General features: G+C 55.2%; 2 protein-coding genes across 2 annotated transcripts; one reads left to right on the top strand and one right to left on the bottom strand.

The window, feature by feature from the left end:
• The first annotated feature begins 893 nt into the window (after window positions 1-893).
• On the top strand, window positions 894-6,470 carry ARL2BP (ARF like GTPase 2 binding protein). Its single transcript, XM_070397734.1, has 6 exons — window positions 894-1,181; window positions 1,896-1,957; window positions 3,488-3,594; window positions 4,513-4,598; window positions 4,813-4,909; window positions 5,302-6,470. The coding sequence occupies exons 1-6, from the start codon at window positions 1,144-1,146 to the stop codon at window positions 5,401-5,403; spliced, it is 492 nt and encodes a 163-aa protein (XP_070253835.1). The 5' UTR covers window positions 894-1,143; the 3' UTR covers window positions 5,404-6,470.
• Window positions 6,471-6,476: 6 nt separating this feature from the next.
• Window positions 6,477-24,803, bottom strand: PLLP (plasmolipin). The gene is made up of 4 exons (XM_070397732.1): window positions 24,552-24,803; window positions 11,050-11,223; window positions 8,496-8,618; window positions 6,477-7,688 (listed from the first exon to the last, which is right to left on the bottom strand). The coding sequence occupies exons 1-4, from the start codon at window positions 24,684-24,686 to the stop codon at window positions 7,572-7,574; spliced, it is 549 nt and encodes a 182-aa protein (XP_070253833.1). The 5' UTR covers window positions 24,687-24,803; the 3' UTR covers window positions 6,477-7,571.
• Between the last annotated feature and the right edge of the window lie 84 nt (window positions 24,804-24,887).

The raw sequence follows: 24,887 nt of genomic DNA, 5'->3' as shown, positions 1-24,887 counted from the left end.
AAATAAGTGGTTTATAGAGAAAGTAGGTCATGAGGAAATTTGCTGAGTTTGCTTTGAGCTGTGTGGCCAGTGCTTGACTTAAACAGAACTCGGCCCGGTTATGCAGCAAACCTTTCCGGATGCCTGGCTTCTCTCTGGTGCTGCGCAGAGTTGATGCCTCTGAGATACCATTGTCCTGATAACAAAGCCCTGTATCCAGGCACCACACATTCGGCCAAGATGTATAAATGCAACCGGAGAGACGATGCCCAGTGGTCCAGTCAAGAGGAATGTGCTCTAGGGAATCTTTTTGGCAAAATTTGGCAGCATTGGAGGGGACTTTTTTTCTGATTGCGTTGCTCAAAGGGGTTCTATCAACTTTCATCTCGCCTAATTGGCCAAGAGGCCATTTACTGCCGAATCTTTATGATGTGAATCTGCGTGACGTACACGACACCCACTTCTTGCGATGAGGCTTTCCTTCCAGGAGAGGGAGTAGCTGCCTTGCACATCGGCAATTATCTGCTTCCAAAACAAAGGACTGCCTCTCAAGAGATTTGCTATGTATAGTGCTCTCAAAATCCGCTGTAAACTACTTCATCTCCTTCTTAAGTCTTGTCACTTGCAAATGGGGAAACTGAGGCACTTGGCTTGGATTCCTTCCATAAAACGGGGGCGACATGAGATGTAATGGCCGCACAGGGAGAGACCACGTCACCGAGCCCTTGGTGCTCACGGAGGCCCAGCTTCCTTCCCCGCTTCGCCGCCCCCCGCGACTCCCCATCCTTTTCCCTCACTTCCTCCTCCCGTTTGCCCCGCCCCTGGCGTCGCGCAACGCGCGTCTGTGATTGGCTGGCGGGAGCTGCGAGGCAGCGGAAGAGGTTGCGGTGACCATGGTGACGGGAGGCGGGCGCGGCGCCCAGAGGTCGGTGATCGTCGCCAGGTCCCAGCGGCGGCTGCTGAGCTTCGCGCGGAGGCCCGGCGGGCAGAGGCCCGGCCCGCGCGTGGCTAGGCCGTGACCCACCCGTGGGCCTCGGCGGCACGGCCTCCCCGATGCCCGTTGGGGCTCTGCGGGGCAGAACGGAGGTTGCGTCCGGGCCGCGGGCCGGGTAGGAGGCGGACGGGCCGGCTCGCCTGCGCGGGGTGGATGCGGCGGCGGCGGCGATGGACACCCTAGAGGAAGAGAGCTTCGTGCTGTCTTCGTAGGTGACCCTCCCCGGACCCGGGCCCACTGGCGCTCGATCTCGGCCTCTGCCCTTAGAAACGGGTCCCCTGGCGGGTGGGGGACTGTCAAGGCTCCGCCCCAATCCCCGGGGTCGGTTCTGCTGCTGGTGCGACCCTTGGTTCGGGCCCGGAGGACAGGAGGGCAGGGTGGGTGTCAGGCGTTGACCAACGCCTCCATCACAGTCCCCCACCCCCGCCTCCGCTCTTCCGTCGTCGGCCAAACCTGACGGTTGGTGCTGCCGAGGCCCGGCCACGGGAGAGGACCCGCCAGCACCAGGACTCCTGGTCGCAGTGCTCCCTCCCGGCCGGCATCGCCCGCGCCGGGTCCGGGCACCAGCAGACTGGTAGGCTGCCGGCCAAAATGTGGTGAGTGGGCCCCACGGGAGACGTGCGGAGCAGCCGTTAAGATGGCCTGTGCGACCCTTTATTTGTCCCATTTTGCAATTCTGTGTGTCACATCGGGTTTTCTGAAAAGTGGAGGCATTGCTGTTCATCTTGGATGTCGCAGATGCGCCCAGTGGGTTTTATTCTCTTTGGAATTGTTAGATTAGACAGTAATTCTGAAGCTGAGGGATAGGACGCCTATTTCGCTATCCATTTGTGTGTGTGTGCGCGTGTGTGTGCATGAAAATGTACATAATTAAAAAAACAACACGATTTGAAACAGCACCTAATCCAGGCATGTTTTCCAGCTCCTCCGCCTCTGATGCAGAATTCGACGCTGTGGTTGGCTACTTGGAGGACATTATCATGGGTAAGCCTCCTTGCCCGTGTGGCCTGTGCTCTTATGTCTTAGACCCGTGCTTTTAAGGACACTGAAATCAATTTGGAGAGTTAACTTTTAAGAGAGAAGACATTGAGCGTAGTTTTTAATGTAGCACAGTGTGATGTTAAGTCCTACTGTGATTTGTCTGAAGCGGTTCTCAACCTTCCTGATGCCGTGACCCTTTAATACAGTTCCTCATGTTGTGGTGACCCCCAACCATAAAATTATTTTCGTTGCTACTTCATAACTGTAATTTTGCTACTGTTATGAATCGTCATGGAAATATCTGATATGGAGGATGTATTTTCATTGTTACAAATTGAACATAATTAAAGCATAGTGATTAATCACAAAAACAATATGTAATTATATATGTGTTTTCCGATGGTCTTAGGCGACCCACAGGTTGAGAACCGCTGTCTTAGAGGCAAACAGCCCATACTGCTTAACACAGCAAATCCCCACGATTCCGGCCTCAGGAAGGAACTTTTCAGAAAAGCCGACACCTAGAAGTTACAGGGCTCTTGGCAAAACTTCAGGAAATATTGAGCTACCTTACATCAGAGACAAGAGCAATTCAGTTTTTTAGTTTTTCCTTTTAACGTTTTCATACGAAGTAATGCTATAACCGTAGCGCACATGCATGAATCAAACAAGGTATTTCCTGTTTGTGGGTTCATTTTGGCACCCATAATTCCCACTAAGGAATTGGCACCAAAGGTTTAAGGCACATATGTGGGGGAGAGAAACTTAAAATTTGAGACAATGTTTGTCTATTGACTTCAAGTCTTCTGAGATTGAGGAAAAGAAGGCTGTGATTCGCTGTCTCTCTTACTCTAGTTTAGTCTGAAAATCACTGACCGAGTTTTTGTATGTCCAGGTAGGTATGGTAAAGGGTCATGCCCTTACCTGTAAATACAGATGTTTCACCACTAAGCTCTCATTCCATGTGGATCTGAGGGTTTTGGGGGGATACTGAGGAATACTTTGAGTTCTTTTACCTTTTATGGATACCCTGTGCCCTGTGGGAAAATGAACTCCTGTAAGCCCAGACTATCACACTCTGGCTACGGCTGTTGAGTATATTTAAGTACAATTTTTAAAATACTAATAAAGCCAGTTTGGCCCTAACCGATTTGGCTCAGTGGATAGAGTGTCCCAGGTTCGATTCCGGTCAAAGGCACATGCCTGGGTTGCGGGCTCGGTCCAACGTGCAGGAGGCAGCCAATCAATGATTCCCTCTCATCATTGATGTTTCTATCTCTCTCTTCCTCTCTGAAATCAATAAAAATAAATATTTTTTAAAAATCCGGTTTGGCTAAGTGGGTCTCAGAGTGTCGGCCTATGGACTGAAGGGTCCCGGGTTTAATACTTCCTTGCCTTGAAACACCTTTAGTTTTCTCTCCTGGAGACTGACCGTTGAGAAACCACTTCTGGCATGTAGCTCCTGCCTGTGTGTAAATCAGAATAGTTTTTAGTTTGCATTAAAAATAATAGTTGTTTTTTATTGTGGTTCAGATGACGAGTTCCAGTTATTACAGAGAAATTTCATGGACAAGTACTACCAGGAATTTGAAGACACAGAAGAGAATAAACTCATCTACACGCCTATTTTTAACGAATATGTAAGTGGATTTCTATTTCTCTTGCCAGAGATTAGGGTCTCATTAAAATGTGAATTTAGAATCAAAAGATGCTGAAATTTTCTTGATTTTCAAATCTGCCACCATACCCTGCCAGGAATTCTGTTAGAATCTGGTTTAGTTCTCATCTCCTGTCACTTTCCCACACACAGCTTTTGGGGCTGTTTTTCAAATATGTGATGATTTCATCAACTTTTATTTCACAAGCTGTTTGGCTTTATCATAATCCTGATTTCAGTTATAATATGTGGGGTCACCACACCAGGCATTTGTATACTTTTGACCTTTTGGCTTTCACACACCCTATTCCTATTACTAATCCAGGTATGTATGTTTATCAGGTGAACATGAAAACCAAGACCAAGACCGCTAACTAGTGGGTGGCAAAACCAAGACTAGAATCCAGGAACTTGCATTCTTGACCCTTGGGTGTCCCCCCTCTGCCAAGGTCAGGTCCTCCTGGAATGATACCATCTGGCTGAGAATGGGTTTGAGCCTCCGGAACCTTCTTAACATAGCAGCTCGGCAATCAGTGCAGGTTCCCTCAGGCCAGGCCTCAGCTTCTAAGGATCCTGGATTGCCTCTGTCCAGAACTTCTGTGTCTGTTCTGCACAGATCCCACCTGCCCAGGAAGAAAAAGCCACTTCATTCCTCACTTCCAGCCAGGGGTGGGGGGAGCCCCCCTGCTGCCCCTACTGATCGGAGAGCGTGCTTGTTGTTACAGTATAATGACGGAGTGCCTCTCCCTCCGTGGGCCAGGCCGCCCAAGAGGCCAGGAGCTGTGTTTTGGTCTCTTTGGTGTCCCTGGCACACACCACAGGGCCTGGCACATAGGATCGGCTCTTAGGACAGGCTTTCTGAAAAGCAGTCCTGAGGTCTGACAAGATCTTTCTCACTTAGATTTCTTTAGTGGAAAAGTACATTGAAGAACAGCTACTGGAGCGGATTCCTGGCTTCAACATGGCGGCCTTCACAACAACCTTACAGTGAGTTGAGCTTGACTCTGTGTTTTGCGTTTTTCACCTCCCTCCTCCTCCGGTCTGGAAAAAAAGACCCTCTTTCTTCCAGTGCTTGATCATCAAGGCTGAGAGTGCTTGGTGGTTGGGTCCCGGGTAGACGGGCCTCAGAACCTTTGACCGAAGCCTTGAAGAGACAGTGTTCACCATTCATTCGTGAAACAGCCACCCTTTCCTTTTGCAGGCACCACAAAGATGAGGTGGCCGGTGACATATTCGACATGCTGCTCACGTTTACCGATTTTCTGGCTTTTAAAGAAATGTTTTTGGACTACAGAGCAGTAAGTCACCTGTTTTTTCTTCTTTTAATTTTGTGGTTTTAGTAAGTCACTCTCGCCTGTTCCGTTGGCCACACTGAACCACTTAGAACGTTCTAAGAACGAACACAAACCACCTCCCAGCTTCTCCTGTGAGCCTGGCCAGTGGCACCTAGTGGGTGTCGGTGAGCTGCTGTCCTCCTCCAGCCGGGACCTGGGATCCTTACCGAGGAATCCCATTCTGTGGTTAAGACTGACCGTGGCCAGTGCTGAGCAAATATGCCACTCACCCTCCCCTCCCTGTGCTCCTGGTGCCCCACACTCCCACCCTGAGCGCCTCCTTCCCCAGGCGGGCGGGCTCTGGGCGAGGGAGGAGTTTTATGTCTTGCCTCCTGAAGTTTTCTTTTCCCTTGCAGGAAAAAGAAGGCCGGGGACTGGACTTAAGCAGTGGTCTCGTGGTGACGTCACTGTGCAAGTCATCCTCCCTGCCCGCTTCCCAGAACAACCTGCGGCACTAGGTCCCCTCCAGCAACGAGATTGTTCAACATCAGCCCAGGGCATGGGAGAGGCGTCAGCTACAGCTAGCGACAGGATAGATCTTGGGGAGACCGGCTCTGTTCCGCAATCCTTCGTTAACATCAAGTATTGATGGAGAAAAAAATGGTATGACCCTCCTGAGACCCGTTTCTTCAGAAAACCCTTGTGTTCAGTAACCCTAGTGCTGCCCCCTCGGTGGGCATCTCTCTCTCTCGGGGGCTTGAGTCAGCGCCTGTGGACAAGTCCACGTCCAGCATTCCACCTGGGGGCTTGCTTCCCCCCCACACATGTTGGGGTGTCGCACCCATGGGTTTCCCTGGTTGGGAGCATTTATCTAAGCTGCTGCCGGACTTGAAACTTCTGGAGCTCCTATCACCACCGAGGGTCTTGGCTGTCAGTCACCGAGAGAGATGTCCTTTACCTAAAAGCTACACGTCCAAGTCAACACCTAGTCTCACATCCGCAGGCCCCAGTCCCCGTGTCACTGTCTTCCGGTCCTGGTGTCGCCCCCCGTTTCCAGAACTCTCCTTTAAGCATTTTTGAAAGAAACTATTTTTATAGGTGAATACTCAGGCTAACCTAGTGGATGTAATCTTGGAAGTTCCATGATTACCCACTTCAAGATCAAAGTATTATATGCTTTCTAGTTGTTAGTGCCACGAACGCGGATGCTCCGTTGGCGCCCGCGAGTGTGTGCTTCCGCTGAAGTAGGCCCAGGTCCCCTTTGCTCAGCATGTGGTGTTCGTGCAGGCTCGCGCCAGCTTTTTCTGTATAAATCGGGTGGTTAGGTTTTCTGTTGGAACAGAGGGTCTGCAATGCCTTCCTGTCAAAACCTTCCCACCAGCGCAGTGTCTGCTGGTTAGCTCAGCTCCCGGTGTGCACCTTAGATGTTTTTTAAAGTAAAAATAAGAATCTGTACTGACTTCATGTGGCTGTTCTGGTTTTAAAGGATGAGCTATGTAGAGGCTGTGTGTTTTCTGTACTGATGTGGCGCTCATTAAATGCTTTTGTATTGTTAAGTAAAATTGAGGTGTTTTGCAAGAACCAACTCAGACAAGTTCTTCTGTCTTTATTTTTGTAAAAAACAAAAAACAAAAAAATGAAAACAACAATCACCACCAAGCATATGACAACTCACCGGGCAAGGCCTTGATGCCCCGCCTCCATGTCCCAAGTGTCCAATCAGCAGGGTCAGGGAAGCAGCCATATTGACGGTGGCTTTCCCCAAACGGGCTGTTACAAACTAGGGCTTGGGAAGGGAGGGAAGCCTTGAGACAGGCTTTCATCATTGAGAAGTTGCTTAAAGCCAGTCTGCTCTAAATAACCGTAAGGGGCCCTAGCTGGTTTGGCTCAGTGGATAGCCAGCCTGTGGACCAAGGGTCCTGGGTTCGATTCCGGTCAAGGGCATGTACCATGGTTGCAGGCTCCTCCCCGGCCTGGGCCCTGGTCGTGTGCAGGAGGCAACCAATCAATGTGTTTCTCTCACATCCATGTTTCTCTCTGTCTTTCCCTATCTCTTCCACTCTCTAAAAAATCAATGGAAAAATACCTCGGGTGAGGATTAACAAAAAAAATTAAAAGTCTCTCTTTTAAAAAAGTAACCATTAGTGTGAAATACAGGGAAGGAAGAGCACGCTGTCAGAAAAGTCTCCAGCGACTGTTGGCTTGGGGGAGGGTCAGGCCGGAATTGTGTTTTAAGGGCCCGGCAGGGTTTCATGAGCTTGCTCCGCGCTCCTGGATCAGACTGTGATGACGATAAATACATGCTGCTGGTTAGGCTTATAACCATAGGGTGGGTGGGGGCGGCAGGGCCGGGGTCCTTGTTAGTGTGCTTAGTGCTGGTGAGAAGGCGGGGCCCCGCCTCGGACGCTGAAGTCTTCTAGACGGAGCAGACAGCAAGCCGCGTCCCCCGTCACCTTCTGCTAAATAAGGGGGACGAGCTGGTCTCGGCTGCTGGCTCGCTCCAGCCCGCGCGCAGGCGACCTGGTCCGAGCCGGAGGGAGGATCGGATGCCTTGGGAGTGTTGGGTGAGCCCACGTCTGACCGTCAGACAGGAGCAAGTGTCGTCCCTTCTGGGCTGACCCGCAGGGCCACCCCGCGTGTGACCCGGCTGCAGCCTTCAGCCCCACGGTGGGCCGTGGTCAGGGGTTTAGGCATAGCCGCCAGCCATCTGACTGGTGGCCGCATTGCTGCCGACTCCTCGCCAGGCCTGGAAGCTGAAGAAAGCGCTCAGTCCGTAGGCGATCATCACTAAGCACGAGAAGAACTGAAAGAGGAGAGGAGACACCCGGCTGAGTCGTCTGCAGCGGGCTCGGGGGAGGGGGTGGTGACAGTGACGCTCGCAGGAAGTGGGCAGCCTGGGGCAGGCACAGTGGGACCTAGGGCTCCTCCATGACCCCGGACCAGTTGCTCTGGCAGCCACACCCTCCTCAGCCGCACACTCATCGAACGTCTAATTGTTGGGGCTGATGGTGCTGACATTCCATTCCAGTGGGGGGAACCCTTAACCACGCAGACAGGTATGTGATAGGCAGCTGGACAACATGCTAACAAGCGTGATGAGGGGCAGGAGCTACTTTAGACACGAGGGATTTCGTTTTTAAAAGGCAACATTCCAAAGCTACCCTAGGAATCTTCCGGAATCCGTTCGTGGGAGAGCCTGTGAATCCCCCCAAGTGGTCTAAACCAAAAGGTCTTTGCATGTGCCCTTTGCAAGGTAAGGTGGGGGCCATAGTTTTTAAGATTCTCTGGTGGCGGGGGGCGGCGGGGGAGTGGGGTAGGGCTGCCTACAATCCTAAGTCAGTGAGTTGCAACTGACTGACAGCCAAGTTCAAAGGTTAACCCAAACTCCCATTCACCAGGAGGTATTTCCCAAGCCTGGTGCTCCTTCGGGCCTTTCTGTTAACTGTGGGGGGACCGAAGGCTGGGCTCCTCTGAGACCTGCTGAGTTAGGACAAGAACTCGGGAGGTGGCAGGTGCCTGGCCTCAGACCAGGGAGCAGTGGGGTCCCGGGGCACAGCCCTCACTCTGGCCAATCCCCGGTCGCTGCTGAGCCCCAGGGAGCCGTACTCACGGAGGCAGCCGCGCGCTGGTTGTACGGCCGGGTGTTCTTCAGGGACGTCTGTTCCACCGAAGCGGAGCAGGTGATGAAGGCCGTGATGTAGAGAACGGTGGCGCCCATGTTAAATGCCATCAGCTGGGGGCGGGAGGAGAGAGAACCGGCTGAAGACGCGAGACTTCCCTAACTGGGGCCTCAGGGCTCCCACCTGCACCCCCCTGAGCAGCCAGGAGGGGCTGGCCCTTGAGGATGGGGATGGAGACACCCGAGCGGAGCACACACATCAAGGCCGAGGGGAGCTGGTCGGGGCAGCGACATGCCCAGCGGGCAAGACCCACTCCCCACGGCAAGAGGCCGAACCCAGCCCGTCACTGAGCGCCCATCAGCTAGACTCCAGGCCGCGCCTCCATGTCCAGCAGGGCAGAGCCCGGGCCCCCTCCCCCCCTTCCCACTGCAGGCCTGGGGGCGGGGGGTCCCACACCCCGCTCTGCCCCAAGTGGGAGGAATCTGTTCCCCTTTTGGCCACATTTTAGGCTCAAGGCCCCTCGTCAAATGCCAGGGCCGGGCCCCAGCAGGATCCTGAGCCAGACTGGCAGGGAGGACCCTTAGCGGACAGCCAGGCCCAGGTGCCTTTTCTCCAACACATGGCCCCTGGAGACAGTCCATGGTCTTAACGGAGACTGCGAACTGGTGGCCCTCAGACATGCTCGGTTCATCCCATAGTTTATTTATAAAATCACCAACATTGTAAAATTCGATTTCATATGAAAACCTGAAGATTTCATAAAATCTTTCAATCATAAAATGCAAGGAGATCTGGCACCAGGCGGCCTGCTTCCCACTAACAGCAGTTGGAACTGAGTAGAGGGGGTCCCTGTGGGCCGATGGGTACTGGGCTCCCCAGAACCCACCCCTAACCCACTACGCATATCTTGCCAGCCTTGTAAAATCCTAGAAAAAAACCAACTCAGCAAGCCCAACCCAGCCTCTGGGAAAAGGCCTGGGAGTGTAAGAGACGGCCTTGCGTCATGGCCTGGGAGAGGAACCGCCTGCCATCAACCGTGAGGCTGGAGGCAGTGGAGCCCCTCCATCTCCAGGGCCATGGGGCGGGGACTGGACCCCCTCCTCGCCCCAGGACGTTCCCTGCAAGCCCGGCTCCTGCTGCAAACGCCGCCTGGCTCCTGCCAGTGATGTCAAGATCCAACAAACCCGGTCTGTCTTGAGGATGACTCACGTTTCCTCGGTTTAAAAAGTCATTGAATTGCAAACAATGCTGCCTAGTCCCAGCCTTGCTTGTCTTACAATCATGTGCCTCTCTCTCCTCTCTGCTCGCTGAGAGCCTCAGATCCCAGCTGCAGGGGTTTTCCGGGTCAGAGGAAAAAAGCCAGCGCTTTCTCTGCGTCTGGCCCAGGCACTTCCTGTGCTCGCTCTGTCCTGAGGAGACTGACCTGGGCAAACCTGGGACTCCACCCTCGCCCGCTGCAGGGGCTTCACCCTGGAGGCAGCGGGTGGACGCCCTGCTGCACCCGAGCGCATCCTGCACACACCACCCTGCACACACCACCCTGCACACACCGCCCTGCACACACAGCCCTGCACACACAGCCCCGCACACACCACCTCGCACACACCACCTCGCACACACCACCTCGCACACACCACCCTGCACACACCACCCCGCACACACCACCCCACACACATCACCCTGCACACAGCCCTGCACACACCGCCCTGCACACACCACCCTGCACACAGCCCTGCACACACAGCCCTGTACACACAGCCTTGCACACACCACCCTGCACACACCGCACCGCCCTGCACACAGCCCTGCACACACTGCCCTGCACACACAGCCCTGTACACACCACCCTGCACACAGCCCTGTACACACAGCCTTGCACACACCACCCTGCACACAGCCCTGCACACACAGCCCTGTGCACACCACCCTGCACACAGCCCTGCACACACAGCCCTGCGCACAGCCCTGCACACACAGCCCTGCGCACAGCCCTGCACACACAGCCCTGCGCACACCACCCTGCACACAGCCCTGTACACACAGCCTTGCACACACCACCCTGCACACAGCCCTGCACACACAGCCCTGCGCACACCACCCTGCACACAGCCCTGTACACACAGCCTTGCACACACCACCCTGCACACCGCCCTGCACACACAGCCCAGCACACACAGCCCTGCACATACCAGGCAGCCTGGGGATTCCTGCCAGGCCAGCCCAGCCTCCAGAGACCCTCTGCCACACAGGCTCAAACTCCGACTACCCCCAAAAGAAAAAATATATTTATGACGCCAAATGGCCTCTGGTCTCTCCAGCCAACAGCCCCTGATCTCTACTCCCTTCCCCGGAGAAAGCCAGGCCCCTGAACTTCCTGGCTCTGCTCCCAGTGCCCAGAAAAACTGGCCACCAAGCCATCCACCCCCCACCTCCCCACCCCCTCACCCCCCGCAGCTCTGTGGGCTAGCGGAGGCCCCCTGAGGACTGCAGCCATCCCACCAGCCACCTCTCATTTCGGGGAGGTCACACCCACCCCAGACTCACCACCAGCGGCCAGGGCACCATGTACAACTTCATGTGCAGCTGAAACAGGTAGAGGACGAAGAGGACGATTGTCACCAGCCAGAGGAAGACAGCGACGAACATCACCCAGCCGTAGGCCGGGTACAGGTGGTATGGGGTGTCCGCGATCAGGGCCCACACCAGCAGCCCCAGCGCCTGGAGGGGAGAGAGGGCCGAGTCTCGCAGAGCGCCCAGCACTCGCGGCCTGATGCTAGCAGGCTCCCTCACATTTTCATTTAGTCAAGAAACATTTACCTGGCTCCTCCTGCACAGCCCTGTATACCGAGCCCTTGCCTGGTAGCGTCCTCCCCTTTCAGTCTCAGCTGAATGCTACCTGCTCAGGTTCCCCTCCTCCACTCTGGGTCCCAGCACTCTCTTCGGGGCTCCCACCCCCCAGGATGGAAATTGTTTCTTCTCCCCGGACTGTGAGCTCCCCAAGAGCAGGATGACTGTCTCACACAGAGAGCCAAGCTGTCGCCGCCTCCCCCCCCCCGCCCCCCACAGGAGGGTGGGCCCTAACACCTGGCAGACTGTGTAGCTGCTAACAGCACGGAGAGACTGGCTTGTTTAAAACGTCCCCCCCACCACCCACCGCCCCCCACCAGCTGAGTGACTTGGGCACATCTGCCAGCTCTCTGTGCTTTGGTAACCTCATCTGCCAAATGAGTGTAAGGACCACACCTGCGTCCTAGGGCTGCGTTAAGGACCCGGGATCTCTGAATGGAAGTGTTTGCTTTAATTATTCCCAGCCCTCCAGGCCACAGGGATCCGACACAGCCCTCCTGGGGCCGGAGGAGGGGGGGGGGGTGCGGGAGGGGAGGGGGAGGGGAGGGGGAGAACAGCAAAAGGTCTGTCTGCTCTAAGGCAGGGAGCTCAGGGGAGGCTCCTCCAACCCTCTCATCAGCGAGTCTTTATTAGCCCATCCCCCAAACAGACACAGAGGGAAATGTGCCCTGGTTATCGGTGCCACCCGTGGGTAAAGGGCAGGATTCGAACCCAGACCTGTCCTCCTCTGGAACCCGGGCCCCTGGGAGTTACTTAGTGATGTGTACAAACGAGGACACTTCAGCTGGCTCGAGGGCCAGGCCCACGGGCACCCAGGCTCCCCACCCCGGCCCCGCCCTCCCGCCCAGCCCGGCCTCTGGGAGATGGAGCTGCTGGATAGGCAGCGGGAATTTCTCCTGTTCCTTCTGGCCCCACTGCCCTGGCCCAGGCCCAGGCAGCCGCCTCGGTTTCTGCCCTAGAACAAGGAAGGTCCATTCCTCCATCGGAACCAGACGGACGGGTTCCCTGCCACCCCCATCTCCTCCCTCACAGCCCCAAGCATCTGACGGGAGCACCCCCACCCAGGGCGCCAGGACAACCCCCTCAGGACAGGGCACCCCCACATTTGCTGACACCTCCGCCAGCCTGGGTGGCCCTGCTGGGGACCCATATTCCAGCGGGGAGAAGGGACCAGAGACTTGTCTATAGAACAGTAAACCCCACTGTTCCAGTAAACTCCACTGTTCCGAGGAAGAGGGATGGACCCCAACTGCCATCTGCCTCCAGGGCTGTGCCGGCCCCTCTGGCCCAACCCCCAGGTTCATTCATTCAACAAGTACCTGTGGAGCAGCCAGGACTCTGGCTGAAACAGACAAAAGCCCTGCTCTCACGGAGGGAGAGGAGCTAAGAACCCAAGACACAGTGAGATGGAGGGGGTCCAGGGTAAGGGCTAGGGGAGAACTCCAACTGAGAAGGGAGAACCCCAGCTGAGAGGGAGAACCCCAGCTGAGAGGGGAGAAAAGGCGGCGGGGTCACTTGCAATTTTCGATGAGAGGCCAAGAAGGATCTCAGTGGGAAGCAGGCACCGGAGCAAAGGCGGAGGAGGGTGGGGGAGGGCACGGGAGGGAGCCCCGGTGGGAGGAGCAGAACTTTGCCTTTACGCCTGGGACCCCGTCCCTGGCCTCCCAGGCCTATATGTTCACCTGCCCCTACATGTTATAGGCAGACAGATGTGAGCAGAGCAAGGACCATGGGCCACGTCCAGGTCACCAGGGTGAAACGCCCCAGGTGCCCAGCAAAGGACCTCGCCCCCAGGGTGACCTTCCCTCTCCCCTAGCAGATGGCTGGCCTTTCTTTCCTCCCTGCAGATGACATCCAGGCCTCAGTTGGATTTCAGCTCCGGGCCCAGATAAGCAACAAAACCAGCCTCTGCATCGGATAACGACCCCCTGCCTGGTGCTGGCCAATCAGTGGAGACCACAACCCTGAACCCACACACCTGGCAAGCTGCTGCATATGCACCTTGAGATCCCCCCCGGGACCTCCCTGAAACCTCCTCCCTGGAAACCCTTAGGACGAGGACCCAGCACACGCTCCCTCCTGCGAGCACGCCCAGTGCCCTTCCCTTTCTCCCTCCACCCCCCTACCCGCCCTGCACGTTACCGTTAGCTTCCTCGCTCCCAAGCTCCAAGGGCCCTTCCTTTACCTCTGGAACTTGTTTGCCAAGCCCATTTCTTCCAGGAATTACTTCTTCTACCTTGTAACTTACCCAACAGATGTTCTCCTACAGTTCGGGTCTTGCTCTGAATCCTTTTCTAGCCAGAACCCAAGCACCGAGGTTGCTGAACCCAGGTTTGGTCTGACCCCACTGGTCAGACACCTGGTGACATCCCCACTGCCCACAAAACCATCATACACACACATCGTCGAGTCTTACTCTTACACACACACACACAACCAAACCTCCTGCCCTTACTCCTCAACTCTGAGGCCCCTGCAGCACCCCCTCAGCCAAGTGCTATCGATAGAAAGAACTCTCTGGAAATCTTAAAGGTGCAGCCCCTCCCCCCCTTTTTTTCTAAAAACCTAAAGATTTCAGGTTAGAAATTTTCTCTTTAAATGAGGACTGTCAAAAAAAAAAAAAAAAAAAGGCACATTCACATATGCCCCAGGACCTTTGCACCTCCCAAAGAATTTCTAAGCAAGTGGATAACAGAGATATTTTTGTTAAAGTCACCTACAGAGAGGAGGGAGATTCGTCACCAATGCCAGACCAAAAGGCATGCCTCCATGAGGGTGGGCCCTAATCCAGGGACTGGTGTCCTTCTAAGAGGGAAACTGGACACAGAGACACAGAGAACGCCACGTGAAGACGGAGGCAGAGACGGGAGTGATGTGTCTGCAAACCAAGAACTGCCGGCAACCACAAGAGGCTGGGAGGCCTGAATCAGACTCTCCTTCAGAATCTCCAGAAGGAACCGCCCTTGCCAGCACCTTGGTTTTGGACTTCCAGCCTCCAGACTGCGAGAGAAGACGTTTCTGTGGTTTTAAGCCTTCCCGTGTGGGGTGCTTTTGTTATGGCAGCGCTAGGAAACGAATACATCTCTCTTGGCTGCTCTTTGAACCTGCGGGCGGATGTCCTGGTCTGATTTAACTGTGGGACGCTGGCATCGGTTCTTGGCCTATGAACTCTCTGCGTTCAAGCTCTGATCCTGCCACCTTCCTGGCAGCATGACTTCGGGCAAGTTGCTGGACCTCCCTGCACCTCTGTGTCCTCATCTTCAAAGCGTGCCTACCTCCTGGGGCAGCTCTGAGGTGTCGATGGAGAAATATACAGGAGGCGGGCAAGAGCAGGGTAACGGTTGTTCATATGGAAAAAGACGGGCAGGTTAGGATTATTACAAGCGCTTTAATAACCCAAAAGAATGTCACAAGGCAACTGTCAACATACTTTTGCCCACCTGCATATAAGGTACTTAGACCAGCACCCAACGTAGACTTAACACTCAATACCTGTTCTACCGTCATGGCCACGCTAAGAGGTGTCAATGTGGTTTTCCAGTCCATTCTCTGTGCCTGGAGTCCTTGGGTCTTAAGAGTGTGTGCAGTTCCCAGGGGTGTGAGGCCCGGCGAGATAATGAGTGTATCTCAAGTTAAGCACCAGGCACGGTGCCTGGCAGATAAGGGCCCTGTGCCAATGTGGGCCCCACCCATTGGTCAGAGACGGGCTTAGCCGAAGGGGGAGGCCCAGGTGCCTCCTGGAGCTGCACTCCCGCTCCCCCTAGGCTGAGGGTCCCTGAGCAGAACGCTTTACACCTTTAGACCTCAGTCTTCCCCTCTGTACAATGGGACCTCAGTCTTCCTCTCTGTACAATGTTCTCCCCTCAGTCTGAGGCCTGACACCTCTCTACACAGGCCTCCTCCAGGATGGCCCAAAGCCTGCTCTCTCATCAACCCCACGAGTGCTAAGCTAATTCCTCTCTTGCTCAAAGAGGGTCACCCCAAGTCTGCCTTTAATCCTCCCCACTCTCTGGGCTGGATCAAACCCTTGCAGATTCGCTGTGTGGCATTGGGGGAATCACCTAACCTTTCTGTTCTGTTTCGTCATCTGACATGAGAGGAGGTTGGGAGGGGGGAGGGGTGTGTGCTGTGCAGGACAGTTCCAAGCCGTAGTGGGCATGAGCGGCCATGGGGCGTTAGGGAGAGTAAACCTGTGGGAGGGACAGCGTCTCAGAGCCTGGAGGCAGACACAGGGGTTTTGAACTCAGCAGCCGCCAGGCAGGCAGGTCACAGAACTGACGAAGGGGCTCCAGGGGGGTGGGGTCTGTGGTGCTGGTGTCTGAGGGAAGGCAGGCCTGAGGCAGCCAGAACTGCTAACTTTTCAAGCGACACTGGAATCTGAATTTCTAAAAATCTTCAGCTTTTTGTTGTTAATCCTCACATGAGGATATTTTTTTCCATTGCTTTTGAGAGTGGAAAGGAAGGATGGGGATGGATGGAAAAAGAGAGAGAGAGAGAGAGAGAGAGAGAGAGAGAGAGAGAGATACACTGACTGGTTGTCTCCTGCTCATGCCTGGACTTGGGGCCAGAAATCACCCTTCGGTCCTCGGGTGGACGTTCTAACCACTGAGCAACCGGCCAGGACAAATCTTCAGCTTTTTAAACATTGAAAAGGAAACCAAATGTTTTAGAAAAGTGCAGGGGCCACCCAGCATCCCCCAGGACTCCCTTCCCCCACTGCACCATCCGGGAAACTGAGGCCCACGAGGGGAACCTTTTCCCAGGGTTCCCCCTCGCAGGGACACAGCTGGGCATCTGAGGACACTCAGCACTTGGCTGGCCAGGCCCAGCCTCCACCCCCGCCCTGGCCCTTCTCCCTAGAGTGAAAGGGACTTTATGGGGACAAAAAGCCACCTATTGTGCCATAGGAGACAAAGGCGCAGGGGACAGAAGCTCCAGGCCCCCGGGCTGGCCACAACCACCCCACAGGCCACCCCACCCCTGTGCAGCGGGTCAGGCATGGGGGAGGCCACTCGGAATTCCCGCGCTCACCCTGAGCATCTACCCTCTGAGCATCTACACTCTGAGCATCTACCCTCTGAGCATCTACAGCAGCGGTTCTCAACCTGTGGGTCGCGACCCCTTTGGCGGTCGAATGACCCTTTCACAGGGGTCGCCTAAGACCATCCTGCATATCAGATATTTACATGACGATTCATAACAGTAGCAACATTACAGTGATGAAGTAGCAACGAAAATAATTTTATGGTTGGGTCACAACATGAGGAACTGTATGTAAAGGGCCAGAAGGTTGAGAACCACTGATCTACACCCTGAGCATCTACACCCTGAGCATCTACCCTCTGAGCATCTACACTCTGAGCACCCGAGAACCACAGCTGTGCAGGGGGCCAGAGGAGCTTCACAACCCGCAGAGCCGACTGCCAGCCCGACTGCCACGCCAGCACGGGGTATGTGGCATGCGGCTCCCTAAGCCTCGCTTTCCTTAGCTGCAAAGTGGGCGTGAGTCACCAAATCCAGTCCTTGGGTCACTGAACAAACACCGGAGGGCCGCTCCAGCCCGTGCCAGGCGCCCAGGCGCCGCAGGGAACCCGCCCCGGGGACTCCCGGCCTAGGCTGTCACGGGAAAGGGATGACAACCGGTCACCTTCAGGGCTTTGCAAAGGCGGCCTTTGTCACACTACCTGTTATTCCCGAGTCACGGGTTTCAGAACTGAGTTTTTTTTTTAATTCACAGAACCTGACCTTTGGCCCTTGCCTTTCTGCCCTGACCTCTCCGTGAGAGCCTGAGGTGCCACCCTGGCCCCTCCCCTTTGGGCAAACAGGAGGGTCCAACCCAGTCCAACAACAAAGGACCTGTTAGTATCCAGGCTGGAGCTCACTGGGCTGCCAAGAAAAGCAGGCTTACCCCCCCACACACCCCCTACACACCCCGCACCACCCCACCCCCACCCCCCGCATCAGGTTCCCATTCGCCATGGGGACCAGGGCAGGTCCCCTGCAGCTTCCCCAGACCACGTGTGAGCAGGACATGGGGACCTGGTCCTCACTGGATCCCACCACGAACAACTCACCAGCTGACAAGCAGTGGCCAGCACCTGGCCTCGCCATGTGTCCAGAACAGCGACTGTCCACCACACATGGGCAGCTTCCCGGCCCTACCCCCGCCGGCCCCTGCCGTGGGCCTTGTCTTCTTCCAGTTACAGATGATTAAGGAAACAGCCCAGGGACACCCAGCCAATAACACTACTGCTTGCTGCTGTGTGAGCCCGGGAAAGTGCCTTGCCCTCTCTGGGCCCGAGGGAGCTTCACGTGGCCCCTTCCTGGCTGTGGTGGTTCCTAGAAACTCCCTGAACTATTTTTTTTCTCAATTTTCATGTATTTGAAAGATTTTTTGATAAGTTGTTTTATTTTTGAACTCTGTAACATATATGACTTTTAAATCACAAAAAAGTGGGAAACCTGCATCATCTATCATAATAAAAAGCTGACTATAAACTTAAGTACAACAATGTATAACAACATTACTATATCCTAGACCAGTGATGGTGAACCTCTTGAGCTCGGCGTGTTAGCATTTTGAAAAACCCTAACTTAACTCTGGTGCTGTGTCACATATAGAAATTTTTTGATATATGCAACCATAGTAAAACAAAGACTTGTATTTTTGGTATTTATTTTATATATTTAAATGCCATTTAACAAAGAAAAATCAACCAAAAAAATGAGTTCGCGTGTCACCTCTGACATGCGTGTCATAGGTTCGCCATCACTGTCTTAGACAGACACAGTTGCCTGCCAGGGCCCAGAGCTCGCTCTTAAAAAAGGGGGGAGGTGGGATGGGAAGGCGTTAAGGCGGGCTTTCAGGAGTATGACAGCCTGGTTCTACACAGAATTCTTTCAAGTTCTACACAGAATTGCTTTATTACCTCGGGGTGAGAAAGTCCTAACTGGGAACCAATTGCCAGAAGCCGAAAAGAACAAAAGTAACTCAACAACATAAAAACAAACGTGTGAGGCAAAAACAAAACAAAACACCATGAGCAAAATAAAAATAAAAAACTAGGGAAAAATCTGCAAATCTTTTCGAGCTTGTAGCAATGGGTAAGACGGCCCCACAACTTGGTCGGAGGGGGAAGGAATACAGACAAGGAAATACAAATGGCTCTTAAACATATTTCAAAAGGTCAACCTCACTCGTAAGACGACTACGGAATCATGCTACACCGACGACAGAAGAATGCTAACCCGATCCGCAGTTTCGCCCATCAGACGGGGGCATGTGAGAGGCGGGCTAATGCACCCTGGTGGGGAGCCCGAGGACAGGCGCTGTCCCGGGAGGCACACTGCGGGGGACGGGAGGCACCCCTACAGGGGGCATTTGGCAATCTCCGTCAAAATCATGAACACAGCCCTGTCCAGCGTTGACTGAAGGGTCCCAGGTTCGATTCTGATCAAGGGCACATGCCTAGGTTTCGGGCTCGATCTCCAGTAGGGAGCGTGCAGGAGGCTGCAGATCAATGATTCTCTCTCATCATGGATGTTTCTATCTCTCTCCCTCTCCCTTCCTCTCTGAAATCAATAAAAAAAATATATTTTTTAAAATCACAAACACCCCCCTCCAACCCAAACCACCAGTCCCACTTCTGGAAACGTAGGGCACAGATGCCCTCGGTGGCTGGCACAGCAGGGTGGGCAACAGCAAGAGGAAAGCCCAAGTGTCTATCATCGAGGGGGGCGGGCCCAGCAATTCACACCTCAGCTGCACAATGAGACCCTTACACAAGCCCCCTTCCACACACACAGACCAAAGGACCGACAAAGCACATTTTCAAGGGAAAAGGGTGCAGAAGGGCGTGTGTGTGTGTGTGTGTGTGTGTGTGTGTGTGTATGTGTGTGGGTGCAGACTATACCCCTTGGGTAAAATGGGGAGAGGTAGGCATCTATAGCCCCATTTGCGTAGACCTCCTTAAAAACAAAAGGGTACCTAGAAAACTGAGGAGAGTGGGCCAGCTCTAACCAAAAGGGACGGAGATTTCTCACTGCGCTCTCTCCCACTCTATTTGGCTCGGGAGCGTTGTCAATACATTACTTATTAAAGAAAGTAAGTAAATAAAGGATTAAAGAAAAGGACACACACAGTGCGATGTGCACTGGGACAGAACATCTGGGTGTATCGCCCGGGGTGGGGGAGGGGGAAGGGGAAGGGGAAGCATGGCTGGGCACAGATTCTCAGGGTTCCCACTGGTGCTTTTTTAAGTGGGGATGCGGGTTCTGTGTAGAAATATTTACCAACTGGCCCTGGAACCCCACACACATATTGGTGGCTGCCTCGCAGGCCCGGTCAGGGAGAGACAAGAAAGACCGTATTTCCATGGACCACCACCCTTGGTACCGTTTGAATGTTTTGCTTTTGTCAATCGTTTTTCCAAACCATTTGTTAAATAGGTTCATCAGTAGAGAAGTGGCTAAAAGAGAGGGGGCTACCGTGACGCTATGGGATACCCTGAAAGCGTTAGAAACGAGGGAGGCAGCTCTGCATGGCAGGCGCACTGGGTGTGAGAAAAGCAACTTCCTGAACAAAGGATACAGAATGAAGCCACCAATGTTTTTTTTAAAAACGCACAGGAAAAAAACCTGCAAACACCCCAAAACAGTGGTCCCCTTGGGGACAGGGGTAGGAGATCCAAGAATAACTTTAGCCTTATCTGTAGTAGGTTTTTATTTTTTTAAGGAGGGTGTGTTCATATATTTATAACATAATTACAAATTAATTTGAAGTAAGTCAACATCCTCCTAGCCACAAGTGGGGAGGTGGGCGGAGCTAACAATGCCAAGCATGGTTTGCTCTGTGTTGGAGGAAGCCCAGGAGCTTGCAGGGCCTGGAAAGCAGCACCAAGGACACCGAACCCACAGATCCCAGCGCTAAGGAAAGCCCCAGGGGGAGACCCCAACACTGTATTCCCAACGCAACCAACCTCTGCTCACACCTCTCAGACCTGAACAACCTCAGCGAGGCAGCCTCTTCCTGGAGGCCATTGACCTTCAGGCCCTGCCCTGCCCTGCCCCTGGAGAGGAGCTGGCCTGCCTGCTGGGGCTGGAGGCAGAGCCAGGGTCACGGAGGAAGAACTTTCTAACACTCCCAGGTGCCCCAGGATGGAGCAGGCCGCATGGAGAGGGACTGAGCTCCCTGTCTCTGGAAGCATGCAAGCTCATGTTGAGCATGCACCAAGGGACCTCTGGTAGCAAGCATAAGAGCCCTAGGATTCTACGACACTGTGAATCCTAAGTGCCCTCCATCCCAAAATACTCCACGATAAGCCCTCGGTAGGCATTATCTTCCATGGGCCTCACAATCCCACAGGCACCATTTTACAGCCAAGAAAACTGAGGCTCAGGGAAATTAGGGAACTTACCCAAGATCACACAGCCAGGAAGGGGCAGAGGCAGGATTTGAACCAAGGGCTGTGCTCCCACCAATACTCTCAGCATCACCCGCCCTGGGCGTTGGGTCCTTGTGATGGAACTTAGGTGAGGCTTCTGATATGTTTACTCACCTACAAACTGGTTTCCCAAGAAGTAGGACAAGAGGAAGGATGGAAGGTGCCAAACACAATGGCGCTGTTGCCACAGGACATCACACGGCTTCTACATCTTGAGCCTCGAGGGTGCCCTGGCATGAGCCTATGGTCTGTCCTGACTCTCCTTACTACCGCCTCCTCCTTCCGTTTTACCACACCCTTTAGCTCGTACTGCTGTCAGGGAGCCTTCCCTGAGGGGCCCTGGCTCCCCTTCTCCTCTAAAGCATAGGAACACCCATCCCCCAACAAAAAACAACACCCTCCAAACAGGAAGCAGAGCTAAAGCCAGGCTTTGACTTTCCAGATCCGAGTGCAAATCCCAGCCCTGCCACAGTTACCCCACAACCTCAGGCAAGTTCTTCACCCTCTCTGAGCCTGCTGCCCATCATCTTTCTTCCCAAGACTTGGGGAGGATCTTAAAAAATAATAAACATATGGTCACGTAACGGCATCCGCTTTACGCTTATTCTATGAAGGCTTTGGGGTCAGCCAGAAGCACCAATTAACCAGACCTTCCACGACATTCTTACACCCCGTAGCCACACAAAGATCTGCAGCATCAAACCTCCAGGTTTTTATCATCAAAAGAGTAGTCTCTAGATCAAACGTGCCTGCTTCCTTTTCCACGATGCTATCTGCGTAAATTTGCCCCGTTTCCCCTTTTTGCCCAGGCTGCTAGGAAGCTCAACAAAGAATAAGAACCTTAAACTTGCTGCAAATTGCTGGTACGATGGTCTCTTTGGGACTAATGTTCACTTTGGAACTAGATAAGGAGGGAGGGTGGATAAATCAGTGAACACTGAGGTTGGTTCTTTAGGACACATTTCATACGAGGCAAAGAGGGTATCTCCTGCGTCCACGCCTCTCCTCCCAACGCACCCCTGGGCCACTTCACCACATCCCGGGAAACGGAGAATCACCACATCCCAGGAAACGGAGAAGCAGCTCTCATCTTCCCATTTCCCACCTCCTCTAGGCAGCCTGTCCTTCAACAGCACCAGACCCTGTGCCTGGTGGGAGCAGAGCTGAGTGTGACCCTCAGGGCACAGGCCAGAAAAGTCAGACCACTCCCCTAGGGAAGAGGGCTGTGAGATCTCGGGCAAAGAACTGACCTCTGAGCCCCAATTTCCTCACCTGTAAAAGGGGGAGGAGTAAGAGGATAGAAAGCCCTTTGGGTCCCTGACTAGTGGGAGCTATTATTATGGATTCCCAGCAGATGGTGGAACCTGCTGAGTGAACCCCTCCCCCCCGCTCCCAGCCTCAGACCCAATGGAACTGCCCGTTGCCAGAGAAACAGCTCAGGAAGCAGCTTCTCCCAGAAGCTGATTGGTGAAGGCACTAAAAGGAGCGGAACTTCAGAGCTCTGATGGGAGACCCTCATCCTCTGCACCCCAAAAGGCCACCCCAGTCACACCCAGGCCCTGCGAGTCTAGAGACCTGAGTGCCAATCTCCACTACAGGACTGCGTTCCATCTAGACCTCAGTGTCCACATCTGTGTGATGGGACCCAACTGTTCAAGACTGGTCTGAGCCCACAGGGGACCCCCCCCCCCCCACAACGTCAGAGACACAGGCCTCCCCTGGAGGAAGCCACAAGGTCCTTGTAGGTGTTAGGGACAGAAGTAGAATATTGAGGACTAGCTATAGTTACAAGAAATCATGCTCTGTTGACCATGATTGCCTTGTTCTGATTAAAGAAAGGACATTCTACCCTGGCTGGGGGTTGTACTCCCTGGGAGTCAACCTTGGAAGGAGTCCTTTTGCTTACTTCCCCATGTAATCTTCGTCCTACCCAATATAAGCTGCTGGTTTGTGGGGGGCGGGGTGCAGAGCAGATTTCCCTGGGTGACCTGTGGCTCTCCCATTCTGCCGGCATTATTGGATTCAACCCCGTCTCTGCTTAATTGGCCCCAGTAGTGCCAGGCAGCCTGCGCCCATTGGTCGCCTGGTTTCATGGGCACAGCAGGATGCTCTTCTTATTGGAAATCCCTCTAATTCCACTTATTCCCATCTTCATTGTTCTAATGCAAACGGAGCGGATGCTTAGGTCCCCGTCTACCCAGAGCTAACCCTAGAGATCCACCGACGGCTCATCACCCCAGCCCAACTGCCATTCCTTTCGGGTCCCACACCTCCTGAGCCCGCCAAGCACACGGCCGCCTGCTCAAGGCCCTGGGCTTCTGGCCACCCCAGAAACAAATACTCCGAGTCCACGTTCACCAACCTGTTGGCGACTCTCCCCAACTTCCTTTCTGCTTTCGGGTCCCCACACCTTGGCTCACGGGACACCTCGCCCTTTGAACACCCTTTCCCTCCCGGACTCAGAACTGACCTACTTCTCCACGCCCTTTCCCAGCCCTGGGACCCGGCTCCCCGCCTGCCCCCCTCCCCTCCCCGCACCCAGAGCCTCGCCCACAGCCCTGCTCCAGATCTGAGGCCGTCCCCGACCGCACCCCTTCTCCAAAGCAACTCCTGGAGAAGAATTAAAAAATGTAGATTTTCTGGGCTGCCCTTCCTGCGATTCAAATTCCAATTCCACATTTTTTCCGGGGGTGGGGACCAAGAGCTACAGTTTAAACAACCCCCTCCGGGAGAATCTGAGGCTGGGGTGCAGGACGGGGGCTCCCAGGGAGAGGACCGAGAAACTGGGAAACGGAGACAGCACTGACCTAGGAGGCTGAGGGCGCCAGGAGGGAGGTCTGTGCTCAGAGGACCCCTCCTTCCAGCCCGAGCTTGGCAACCTGCTAGGACGCAGCGGTGGGGTTACGGCGGGGAAGGCCCTAAAGGAAAAGGGGTCCCGGCCCACCTCCGGGTCCCCGTATTCCTCGGGAAATGGCCCGGGCCCTCGGTCGGGGGAGCAGCCACCCAGCTCCCCGACCCGCACCAGAGGGCAGTTTAGTGGAAGAGAGCTAAGCTCCCCCCACCCCCCCCACCCCCCCACCCCCGGCCAGGGACGAGTGTGGAGGGGAGACGGCCGTTCCCACCGGTCGGCCGTCAGAGAGTCTGAAGGCACAGGAGTCTGGGCCCCGGCTTCCCGCAAGTCACCCCCCGGCGCTGGGCGCGGTATCTCGGTCCGCGAGGCCGGCCAAACCGGCTGCAACCCGGCGGCTCAGCCAGCGGAGGCCAGACGGGCCCGGCTCCCGCGGGGGCGCCCACAGGGCCGGGCCGAAGTTCAAGCGCTGGAACCGATGCGCCCTCTCCATCAGACCGGGGTGTTCTGGGGTGCGGCCCCGCGGACAGAGCTGGCCGAGACGGGACTTGGATTTCGGCTGGGCGCCCGGGAGGCTGGGGCACTGTCCCTTCAAGGGCGGGGTGCCTGCGACCAACACAGAGACCGAGTCGTACGCGGGGATCGTGGCGTCTGTGAGCGCGTCTGTGGGTGGCCTCGGGGGACCGCCTGGGGGTGATGGGGCGTTGGTGGCCTCTCTGAACACGGGCGCACCGTGCGTGTGCGCGCAGGGACGGCGACGGGGGCTCTCGAGACGAGAGGGTCCCAGGGTGACCTCGGGGGCGTCGGCGCTAAAAGCGCCCCGGGGAGGACACGGCCTGGTTTGGGGGGCATGCGGTACTCAGGGGGCTCCCCGGGGGCTCCCATCCCCTGGGAGCCCGGCGCCTCACCAGCTGCAGCAGCATGAGCACCCCGACCACGGAGCGCACGAAGTCCAGGTCCGGGCGCAGCGCGGACCCCGAGGCGCCGGCGCCCTGCGCGGGGCTGCTGGTCCGCGTGCTCACTTTGGACGGGAACTCGGCCATCGCGGCTCCGCTCGCCTCCCCGAGGTCGCTTCGGCCGCCGCCGCCGCCCCTCCCGCGGTGGGTCCCGGCTCCTGCGCGGCTGCTCTCGGGGGAACCCGCTCCGGCCGCCGCTCCCGGCGCTACGCGCGGCGTCGAAGGAGGGATCGCGGAGCCGCCAGGTGCGGCCCGGACCCCGGCCCCGCCCTCGCCGCGGACCCGCCC

Source organism: Myotis yumanensis, unplaced genomic scaffold (genome assembly GCF_028538775.1).
Source record: "Myotis yumanensis isolate MYYU_CA2020_CCGP unplaced genomic scaffold, mMyoYum1.0.hap1 SCAF_18, whole genome shotgun sequence".
Taxonomy (NCBI): domain Eukaryota; kingdom Metazoa; phylum Chordata; class Mammalia; order Chiroptera; family Vespertilionidae; genus Myotis; species Myotis yumanensis.
This window is presented reverse-complemented; position numbering and strand designations above follow the sequence as displayed.

Coding starts and splice junctions, on each gene's coding strand:
- PLLP (XM_070397732.1), bottom strand. CDS start 24,686: ATGGCCGAGTTCCCGTCCAAAGTGAGCACGCGGACCAGCAGCCCCGCG. Junction 8,619..11,049: donor TGGTGCCCTGGCCGCTGGTG/GTGAGTCTGGGG, acceptor TCCCGCCCCCAG/CTGATGGCATTTAACATGGG. Junction 7,689..8,495: donor ACCAGCGCGCGGCTGCCTCC/GTGAGTACGGCT, acceptor CTCCTCTTTCAG/TTCTTCTCGTGCTTAGTGAT.
- ARL2BP (XM_070397734.1), top strand. CDS start 1,144: ATGGACACCCTAGAGGAAGAGAGCTTCGTGCTGTCTTC. Junction 1,958..3,487: donor CTTGGAGGACATTATCATGG/GTAAGCCTCCTT, acceptor ATTGTGGTTCAG/ATGACGAGTTCCAGTTATTA. Junction 4,599..4,812: donor GCCTTCACAACAACCTTACA/GTGAGTTGAGCT, acceptor TTCCTTTTGCAG/GCACCACAAAGATGAGGTGG.